The sequence below is a fragment of the Aquarana catesbeiana genome, linkage group LG04 (assembly GCF_042186555.1).
Source record: "Aquarana catesbeiana isolate 2022-GZ linkage group LG04, ASM4218655v1, whole genome shotgun sequence".
Classification (NCBI taxonomy): Eukaryota; Metazoa; Chordata; class Amphibia; order Anura; family Ranidae; genus Aquarana; species Aquarana catesbeiana.
This window is the reverse complement of record NC_133327.1, coordinates 140,152,243-140,163,765: the sequence shown is the minus strand read 5'-3', so window position 1 is coordinate 140,163,765 and position 11,523 is coordinate 140,152,243. Positions and strand designations below refer to the sequence as shown.

The 11,523-nt window shown below is 39.8% G+C and overlaps 1 protein-coding gene across 1 annotated transcript; it reads right to left on the bottom strand.

Annotated features, from left to right (window-relative positions):
• Nucleotides 1–2,131: 2,131 nt before the first annotated feature.
• On the bottom strand, nt 2,132–10,216 carry GPR17 (G protein-coupled receptor 17). The gene is made up of 2 exons (XM_073625784.1): nt 10,097–10,216; nt 2,132–5,916 (listed from the first exon to the last, which is right to left on the bottom strand). Exon 2 carries the CDS (start codon nt 5,891–5,893, stop codon nt 4,874–4,876), a length of 1,020 nt encoding a protein of 339 aa, XP_073481885.1. The 5' UTR covers nt 5,894–5,916; nt 10,097–10,216; the 3' UTR covers nt 2,132–4,873.
• Between the last annotated feature and the right edge of the window lie 1,307 nt (nt 10,217–11,523).

Below are 11,523 nucleotides of genomic sequence, written 5' to 3'. Positions count from 1 at the left end.
AGATGAGCAATGGTTGACTGGAATGGAAGACTGGGCATTAGGTATGGGATGAAGAGGCAATTTGTAAAACACAAGAAACAAGAAATAGTGTAGAATTCTGTAGAATGGAGCCTTCAAAGTAAAGAAAAGTCCCTCTGGGAGGAGAAAAACTAAAAATTTTAAATGTACAACTAACCCATTAAACCGCTTATTTAAGGACAAGTTAACAAACATTTACTGTATACATGTGAATCCTTGAAGTCAAATTTTCTCTCCATTGCAAATCATTTGACTTACTAGTAGCCATATAAAATTATTTTAACATATTTATTGCCCTGGGTAGCCTTATGGAAACCTGAAAAGGGTACTGAAGAATAACAGTAATCAAATTAATCTTCCCACAAAATTTCTGTATCTTTTTAATACTAGAGTCTCCAGGTCCTACCATATATTTTAAGACTCATACAGAAATGTGTTCTGCTTATTTAGAGCCTAGATTTTGATAAAGATTTTTTTTTTTTTTTTACCAAACTCTATATGGCTCAAGCAGCCAAACTATATTCAAAGCACATCACGCAAGAGGACCCCTTTATGGTCAGTATAGAACCCCCTAAATTATTCAGACAACTCTAGTAATTGCTTCCATGAATGCAACTTTGTGTTCTTCTGAAACACATTTGGTGTTATTGCCCTCAGATAAAGAGGCACTGGACCGATTTTGCCAACTGGGATTTGGGTAAAGGTTACCCGCAAGAACCCATGTGAAACTCTGGTAAATTTACAACCTGTAGCATCAATCAGTTCAAACTTCACATACATCTTCCCCCCTACTAAACAAATATTGAAAAAAGCATAGAAATCTTTCATTCTCACTTTAAGCATTGTTTCAAAATGGCCTGCTGCCCAGTAAATTAAAAAGTGTCAGCTATTAATCACAACAACTCACTTTTTAAATGTTAGAAGATCTGACCTTCCTAAATCCTACATTACTTTCCAAGTAACTTCAATCAGTGCCTGCAACGCATCATATTCAATGGTGACTCTGCCCATTACAGGCTTCATCCTATTTTCTCCTCTTATCTTTTTCCCTTTTCTGTTTCTTCTCCCTCTTTAGTTTATTTTCCTACTCACTCCTCTCTAGCCTCTTTTGCTTTTCTTCTTCCTACTCACCCCCATTTCCTCATAATCCCCATATCTTAGGTGATTGGGTTTACATTACATATGTCCCTTTAGTATATGCTTCAGAAATCTATAATTGAGTTTTGAGTGAAAGGCTGGAACCCAAGCCATTAAAATGCATGGGTATTTGCCCTCCTTACAAGAGAGGCTTTGACATGTTATCTTTTCTGCACTTGAATATATACATATATTACTACATAGACTTTTCTTTTTGACATCCAATTCTACCTATAAAACCTTTAATAAAATAGTATTGGAAAAAAGCGGTAGTAGAAAAAAAAAAAAAAAAAAAGGATTTCCTCCTGCAAGGTAAGAGGGCATAATGTGCTAGTATGCATTGCATACTAGTACATTATTAAAGACTGACCTTGAAACAAAGCCCTCCAGTAGCTCTCTGTCACCACTGCAGAGGTTTTCATTCTTACCCGGTCTTCCTTCCAGGTTCACGGGCTGCCACCGCTTGAATGGCTGAGCCACAATGACGTCACTCCCACGTGGGATCCATTGCACAAAGCTCTGAAAGAATGGCACGGGTATGCCATTCCTTCAGAGCACATGCGCAGGTGACGTCACCTGCTACTGCTCACTGGAATATCTCCATTATCACATTTTGCACATTTAGGAGATATTTATTGTACCTACAGGTAAGTTTATTAAAAGCTTACCTGTAGGTAAAAATCAAATGCAAGAGTTTACTATCACTATAACCACTTGCTGATCGCCTAACTAGGAAAATACATCATGATTTTGACGTTTAATACCGGGATTATGGCTGCAGCTAGATGCCATAACCCCATATTATTTTTTCCCTCAGGCACTGATCTTTCTCATAAAGATGGTCCAAGTGGTGGATTAGCTGCTGGATCACTTTTAGAAGGGGTCGTCCCACCCCCCACCCCCACCCCCCTGCAGCTTTCCTGTGGTTTTCAGGCTTACCTGGCTGATTGGGAAGTCTGAAAACCAATCCAGTGCTGGCGGTGGCTGAGCACAGAGATGAGCAAAAAATAGATGGTCTCTACTCATTTCTATGCCCTAGTAGGACCGGAGCGACATCATAATGTCACTTCTGGTTCTGGCCCCACTTACTTTTGCTTTTAAGGGTAGAGGAGAGATTTGGGGTCTCTCCATAAAGAGGATCTGTCATTCTGTATTGTTATCATAATGTTTACATTCCTTGCGATAGCAACTAAAGTGATAAAAACATTTTATTTAAAGGGATAGTGTAAAAATGAAAAAAAGTGAAAACAAAAAAATATTTAAGCGCCCCCGTCTCCCTGTGCGCAGTGGTGAACGCATACGTAGGTCACACCCACATATGTAAACGGTGTTCACACCACACATGAGGTATCACCGTGAACGTCAGAGCGGGGGAATAATTTTAGCACTAGACCTCCTCTGTAACTGTAAACTGGTAACCTGTAGAAATTTTTAAAACGTCGCCTATGGAAATTTTTAAGTACCGCAGTTTGGCGCCATTCTGCGCAATTTTAAAGCAAGACATTTTAGGGTTTATTTCTTGATTAAAGTTTTTTTTTTCCAAAAAAAATTGCGTTTGAAAATCCACTGCGAAAAAAACACGTGACGTAAATAATTGAAATAACCGCCATTTTATTCTCTAGGGCCTCTGCAAAAATAAATATATATGGGGGTTTTCTAAGTTGTTTTTTAGAAAAAAAACACTGATTACTTGTAAACAAAGAGTGCCAGAAAAAGGCCTGGTCCATATGTATGGGTCTGCATGTAATTACATCTTCTAATGTAGCTATGTGTAAGATGTGAGATAAGCAAGGAGTTTTCACAGGAATGCCTGTCTGAGTAAAGCCTAATGCCGCGTACACACGGTCGGACTTTGCGTCTACAAAAGTCCAACGGACGCCGACGGACTAAAGCTGGCTGGTAATCCGATCGTGTGTGGGCTTCTCCGGACTTTCAGCAGACTTTTTCAGCCTCAAATCCGACGGACTTTAGATTTGAAACATGCTTCAAATCTTTACGTCGTAACTACGACGGACCCCGAAATCCGCTCGTCTGTGTGCTAGTCCGACGGACAAAAACCCATGCTAGGGCAGCTATTGGCTACTGGCTATGAACTTCCTTATTTTAGTCCGGTGTACGTCATCACGTACGAATCCGTCGGACTTTTGTGTGGTCGTGTGTAGGCAAGTCCGTTTGTTAGAAAGTCTGCTGCAAGTCCGCCGAAAGTCCGCCGGAAGTCTGTCGGACAGGCTGTCGGACTTTTGTAGACGAAAAGTCCGACCGTGTGTACGCGGCATTAGGGTTTGTTAGGTCAAAGGAGGAGCACAAGGGGATTAAGCATTAAGTCCCTCTTGCCCCAAGGACCCATGGGCTGTTATGATGATATATTTGCTATTGGCATCTGTTACTTATGACATTACTAATATATCACATGACTTTGTAAAATTAAGTTTCCTCTTCAAACCCTTTTATAATGCAAAAAATAAATAAATTTAGGATTCGGCTGATGTAGCCAAGACTATAGTTGCTGCAGACATTTGCTTTTCCTCCTGTTGTTGCTGCAATATTCTTCTATGGAATTGACAGTTATATTGAACCATTGTTTGTAAACAAATGCAGCAGCCATCTTTAATAAGACCATTAAATGAACCTTCAATAATACAGAAATGTGGCAGCCATCTTTAAGGAGACCATTGGGGGCAGCCACTTTCTGGTTCTATCTAAGAGAGAGAAGGAGGAGCTGGATGAGGCAGAGGAGTGAGGACACACGTGCCAAGAGGGTGCAGGAGTGTGCGGGGGCTGAGCTGCTTATCTGGAGCTGGAGATCCTGGAACCCTGTTTCGGGTGGCTTTCATCCAAGCACACTTCCAGGAAGCCAAGGCACAAGCTGCTGTTTGATTTCTTTGGCTTGGAAATTGTGAGCCTACTCCCTGGGAGAGTGTAAGGTATTCAGTGAACACCTTGTGTGGCCGGACTGCCTGGTAGAGCCTCCCCTCCCCCTGCTGATGGCTAAAGTTATACCAAACTGAATCTCTGTGAATGCATAGAGTTTCTGGAATTGAGCGTGGGACTGGCAAGAGCTCAAACTTCAGCAAGCTGACTTTCTTCTCTACACTGTGTTATTTCTGAAAGGGCCCCACTGCTGCTTTCCAACGTGCTTATCTCATCTACCACTTGCTAGTGAGGAAGAGACTGTTTAGCCACTATAATAAGCCTTGTTTTCCCTCTTGATACTAAGCATAGGCTACACATAGATAGATGCATATTGCTAGAAAAGATTATTTCTAGTGCTTAGCTATTATTCCCTCCATATATAATATATTGCTGTGTTGCTTGTGTGCTCCTCGACATGCTAATTGTCTTTTTGCAAATTGTTGCTATCCAAATTGTTAAAGCTCCCAAGGTGTACCAGTAAGTGCTAGGTGAGCCAGGTGTGTCATCTCCAATTACATAGAGACATTAGATTCAGCAGATCCTCTGGGGATGACGTTACACTGAATGTTTGTATAGTCAGTCCTCTTTCTGAAAACGAGTGGTTTAAGGCATTAATTAGGTGATTTGTCTTTGTAGCTTATTAAACCTCCAAAATTTGCCACATGATGTGATTTTCAGCCTTCACTACCCAAAAATCATGCCTTATTTATTTTTTTCTTCCTCTGATGTATGAGGGCAAAATTTGACAGTTTGCGATTTAATTCTCTGTTGTCGCTGTCATCTGCAACTTTTTTTTAACTTTTTGTTATACTTCTGTCTTGGCACTGAGTGAACTGTCCTCTGTGCGGCCTTCCTCACGATTTTTTTCATTGTCTCTCCTATCCCGTCTGCATGGAAACTGAACAAGACTCTGACGGAACTTCTTGACAGCAAAGAAATAGACCAGAGGATCTAGGGCAGCATTAAGGGTGCTAAGGCAGGAGGTAAATCTGTTAGCCAATGCCAATCCTTGCCTTAAATCACAGGAAGATGACACATCTGTGCTTTCACCACCAGGCATCAAAACATGGTACAAGGTACGACTGAGATGGTAAGGAACAAAGCAGATCAGGAATATTGTTAAGACCAGCAGAACCATCTTTACTGCACGCTCCTTTGGTTTCCTGTCACCTCCTTTTCTAAGACGCCTTAAAATAAGTCCATAGCAAATGACTGTGGCCAAGAAAGGGATGGCAAAAGCTGCACTGAGAGAGGATAGCGCCCTCAAAGATGGTGTTTCTCGATACAATAAACGGCAAACATTTTCTTCCATTGATGCTCCTCTGCCTAACAGTAATGGGGCTGTAGCAAATGCAACAACAGCCCACAAAAAGCCACATGCAACATGAGCATGTAAGGGCTTTCTAATCTTGACAGAGTTGAGAGGGTGTACGATGGCCAAGTACCTATCAATACTTATCCCTGCTAAAAAATAAAGACTGGCATACATGTTTAAGTAGAAAACAAAGCCAGACAGTCTACAAGCCAGTGAGCCAAAGGGCCAGTTATTTCCAGAGAGATGATAGAAGAGTCTGTTGGGAAGGCTGAGAAGTAGGAAGAGGTCTGAAAGTGCAAGATGGAGGAGAAAGATGTCAGATGGTGATTTGGGTTGGCGATCTCGTGCAAACAGTGAGAGAGCTAGGATGTTTCCCAGGCCTCCTACAAAAAGGCCCATCAGGTAGCAAACAGACAGAAGAGCATTCTCCAACCAGGTTTCCTGTACACATGGATCCACCAAAGCAAATACAGAAGAATTTGTAAACATTTTGTTCTGTGAACCACTCATCTTCAACTATTTTAAGTGCCCCACTAGAAAAAATAGAAACATTGATTAGCAGTGTAATAGTTGGCATTCAATTAAATTATTTGCATTTTACATATTTACTCATAACTGCATTAGGATCCTATTAAAGCTAACCAAGGACATAGAAATATGTACATTCTAAAAGATCTGTCTTCTAAATGATCTTGTCATAAACATGCACATTTGGACATCTCAAGTGCCAATCAATCTTAGAGAAAGCAGTAAAAATCAAATGGCTAAAATATGTGTGGATATTCACAGGTTGGTAAATACAGTGCTTACTCCCTACTACTCCCTATCTTACTATATCCCAGAGTTGTGTAGTGTTTGCCTTTTATTGGCTAGCTGGATGAAATAGGGTGCAGACTTTTGAGACAATTCTGTCTCTTTAGTGGTAAAAAAAAATGCTCATAAAGCCTTATTATCAAGTAATATGTCCACAGGCATAATTCAAATTAACATGCATTTCATTAAAACTCTCCGCAACACTGAGAATTTTAACAATGAGCTCATTATACAGATTTTATGACTAGAAGGAAGGATTTAGGAACAGCACCAGTGAGCAGTCAATTGTAACTAATTGTGTGCCAAACATGCTTTCTATGGTATATTATACTTATTTGGGAATCATAGTTAGTATATGTTATGATTCAGCTTGGGGGAAATCTGACCTATCCCAGCATGTACAAAAAAGCTCCCTTATACTCTCTCTGCCTTGAGGATTACAATCTCCTTATTTTAAAGAAAAAGTTCGAGAATAGCAAAAAAAAAAAAAAAAAAAAAACCTACGTAGATGGCTGCAGCACCGATCCCAGCTGCAGCTGTCTCTTACCATCTCTACCCCAAGAACTGAGCGATTAAACACAGCGGATCGCTCAGTTCTGTGCAGAGAGCAGTGACTGTCAGTCGCTGGCTCTCTGCTCTGCCTCTCCAGCACTCACTGGAGCGCTGAACTGTGGAGGGGGTGGGAGGGGCTAGCTCAGTCTCCCAGCAGTATGCTGAGAGTTGAGCCAGCTGCTGATCCAGGTATCTGGGTGGATAACGACTCTAAAGTCAGGATCTTTCCCAAGCTTGGATCGGTTTTGGCCCGCTGTTAGCTATAAACGGGTCACAGGAGCGCAGAACGAAAATGGTTTGTTCAGTTAATGTATATACTTCAGTGTGCATGATTTAGACACTTTAGGACTGTAAATGTAAAAACGATTGTAAAGGTTCATTTTTTATAAACGTGTTATACTTACCAGCTCTGTGCAATGGTTTTGCACAGAGCGGCCTCTTACCTTTTCTTCTGGGGTCCCCCGCCAGAGCTTCTGGCTCCTTCTCCATTCAGAGTACACCCATAGCAAGCTGCTTGTCTATTGATATACACATACATTGCAGCTCGGCCCCACCTCCTGCTCCCTCCTCACAGGATTTAATTGACAGCAGCAGAAGCCAGTGGCAGCAGCAGAAGCCAGTGGTTCCTGCTGCTGCCCCTGAGTTTTGTGAAGAGATAGAGAGAGCAATGCTGGATCAAGATCAGGCTTAGGTAAGTAACAAGGTGGGGGTTACCTTCATGCAGAATAAGTTAAAGAACCTTTTTTAGCCTTTGCAATAATTTTAAGTATAAAAATGAGAACATGCTAATATTGACTGTGTTTGTATTATCCAATAGTTTTTGTTTTGGACACACCTAAAAGCATTTTCAGCAATGTTCAACATGACCTACTCCAGTAGGTACAAAATGCTCTGCTCCTGATACAAAATGCTCTCTGCCTTTCTGATTACATACAATTATTTAAGCTAATCCTTCACAACAGTTCATTGACGAAGCTCAGGAGAGGCATAAACAAAAGCAGCATGTTTGGCATATACCGTAGTGGGTCATGTTGGGGGTTCTGCATTATTTAAAAAGTCTCTGTGTTGTGTTGCTCACTATAATTGTTCCACTTTGTGGATATTGTATAATCCTAGGAACCTTCTAGTTTTGCACTAAGAATAAAGAAATACTAACATTGACTACAATTTATTTTGGCCTGGTTACTTTGGGTCTTGGGGATAAAGTTGTAATAAACAAATATGTTTTATCCTAGTAGAATTTATAAATATAGTTATATAGTATTATTGTGATGTGTGAATATGTCAAGCATTATTTTAAAGATATAAATGGCTTGACACTGGATGGGTATACACTATTGGCGTTAAATATATATGAAACTCCAATGATGTGGAGTTATTGCATTCAATTTCCTAGCGTGTGAAAGGTGCTCAAAGGGCTGAAGATGCAAAAGACTTAACCCATTGTTATGTGTACAGAAATTATATATGACAACAGCCACATGTTTAATGATAGGCCTTTTTTTTTTATAGGGAAAAGTTACAGCAGGGAAAAGTTACAGCCCCTGTCAGGTTTTATTGCTATCCCTGGCTTCATTAGTGATAATTTTACTTCACTTCCTCTCTGGGAGAAGTTTTGAGTATACATACACTTTTTATCAGCAATGAATAGTTCATCACCCAGTTAGCATGCAAAATAGTTGTATATCAAGTGCAGTAACCTATGACAATCAGTCAGTACTGATTAAACTCTGAGTTACAAGTAAAAGTTACTGTACTTTTCACATCATAATTGCCTTCACACTGTCCAAAAAATTAAGTTTAAATGTGTGATTTTAAACTGCATTGGTGGTCCAGTCTGATAATTAATATTTTTTTTTTTTTTGGATTTGGGTAGAAATCTTCTGTAAATCTGATTTCAGACAACATTTTTTTTCTGAATGATCAAAATAAATGTATTTTTAAGGTGTAAAAAAAAGTTACTATTAAAATGTTCTGTTAAAGGGTTGGTCCATCAAAAAGAACACAGTTCAGATATACAGTGCTGTGAGTAACTTGCTAGCTGGCAATATCATATATCCCAATGATAACATCTTCCTGCAAGAGCTCATTGTGCTCTTTCCTTTTACCTTTCAAGTCTTACATGATACAAAATGATAAATTCAATGAGGAGAGTGCTGTTTATTGCCTTTGATGTTGTGAATGGCTGGAAGTGTTCACACTACTACAGTACAGTTCCAAAGACCGCTAAACTATGGGTGACTCAACAATCCAGCTTCCATCAAAAGCTGAAATATTAGCTAGATTAAACCTTTTTTAGTGTGCTATATATGATTTGAACCAATCATATCTGGTCGTAATATCGTAATATATACATTGCAGAGATATATATTTATATAAATATAAATGTGTGTATGTGTATATATATATATATATATATATATATATATATATATATATATATATATATATATATATACACATACTGTATGTATAAAAAGAGAGAGCATTATAATATATATATATATATATATGGAATGGACATAAATCCTTGTTACATTTATAAATAGTATGATATTGTACATTAAATGCACATCAACTAATGTTGAAATTTTTTCCCCATCATTAAAAATTATCATTAAATAATCATGCCCCATTCCTACTTTGTATTCTGCTACTGATTTCCAAATGTTTATTTATTACAGGCATTTATATAACCAATAATTTATGTAATGCTTTACATATATACACATTATTCCCTGCCCTTAAGGAGATTACAATCTAAGGTCCCTATTTCCCATGTATACATTCTCACACACACACACATACTAGGGCTATATTACCTGCCAGCATGTCTTTGGAGTGTGGTGGGAAACCCACAGAAGCACAGAGGGCACATGCAAACTCCATGCAAATAACATCCAGGAGGGGATCTGAACCAACCCCAGTGTTGCAAGGCAGAAGTGCCCTGCAAAAGGGCACTGTGCTGCCCAGTGTCAAAATGAAAAGGAAAATGCACACTTTATTAAAAATCCAGGTTGATTCTAAATAAAAATGTTAACTGCCGTCAATAAACTAAAACTAAAAAAAGTTGTAAAGGTTCCCATTGAAATTTTGTCTAATATAGATTATTTATGCCTATCTCGCTATTCATAAACTTGTGCACACATAATCAGAACTATGAAAATGAATGGTCTGCTAAATAATCTAGTAATCTAGTAATATAGTAATCTCAACATACAGCACAAATTTAATAATAATGTAACCCCAGGTAAAATATATATTCATACTTGTAGAATTTTACATGCACTGTACTATTATATACCTAACATATTGATGTGTACTCACTGAAAGTAATAGCATACTTACAAGCTCACTCAAGTCTTCAAGCCCAGTTCCTCACTTAATAGCTGATGATCTTCTCTGATCTGCATGCCCTAGTTTAAGTAGGACTGTGCGTCTCTGTTAGGGAAGGCTATCCAGCTCTTTGAATAGAGAGGCGGGTGCCCCCACATTTCTGTCCGCTCCCTCACCCCTCAATCACATTGGAACAGCAGCATTTTTCACAGTAGGACAAAGAGGAGTGTGTCTGGGGAATGGATGAGTGCACTGTTGCCATAGTTACTTGGGGGGACATGCTAGAGGGGGCTATGACTTTTGTCAGATGAAACTATCATTCCTTGTATGCCATTACCAATAATAACCCCCTTATCAGAGAGCCCCTGTCATGTGCTGGCTTACACATATTCATCTTGTTCTGCTGTCCAGCACAGCTGCATACACATTGCCAAACAGCATTCTGGTCATGCAAGGCAGAACATGGGGCTTTAGGTAGAAAATACAAGTAGCATCAGTAAGAGATGTCTCTTTTAGAGGTTACCTGTAGTCATTAAAAGAACTTTGCAAAGACCAAGAGACGTCACTGCCTTACACTTACAGGGTAGGACACACTGAGCGGGAAGGCCAGAATCTGAAGCCGTTGTGCATAATAGCCAATTAGCTTCTAGCTTCAGTTTGTTCAGATACGCTTTTGAAAATTAAAGCTAGAAACAGATTGCTGCTCCAGATTCTGGCTTCTGGTTTCACTCCTATTAAATTCCCCTCAATGTGTTAGGAGAAAATGACAAAATCAGGAACATAAATGGGTCAGTTACTCATAGCCACTTTTCTGTATTTACAGGACCTGTTTGGTTCTAGATAGCAACACTGCTTCAACTTTCTTTGCTCCAGCTTTAGAAAACAGCCCCACTGAGTTAAACATCTTTCATATGGTCAGTAGTTTCTATTGGCCTCCAAAAAGCAATTGGCAGTGGGCAGAACCAGGCAGCAGAGAAGCCACTTCCAGGGTTCAGGAGGTGATCCTGCCACCACCTAACTGACTTTTTTTGCTTTTTCTTCCAGCGGATAATGCCGCGTACACACCAGTGGACTTTCCGGCGGACTAGGTCCGATGGGATTAGTCCGGCGGACAATCCGATAGTGTGTGGGCTAGTCCGATAGCTTTTCGGGATAAAAATCCAACGGACCTAGAAATAGAACATGTTTCAAATCTGTCCGACGGACTAAAATTGGGAATACTGTGTGCTGGTCCGACGGACCAAATACGACGCAAGGGAAGCTATTGGCTACTGGCTATTGAACTTCCTTTTTTAGTCCTGTTTACTTCATCACGTTCAAACCGAACAGAGTTATGAACGGACTTAGTCCTATCGTGTGTGGCCAAGTCCGTTGGTTTGGAAAGTCCGTCGGACCTAGTCAGAAAGTCAGTCGGAAAGACCGTCGGACCTAGTCCGCCG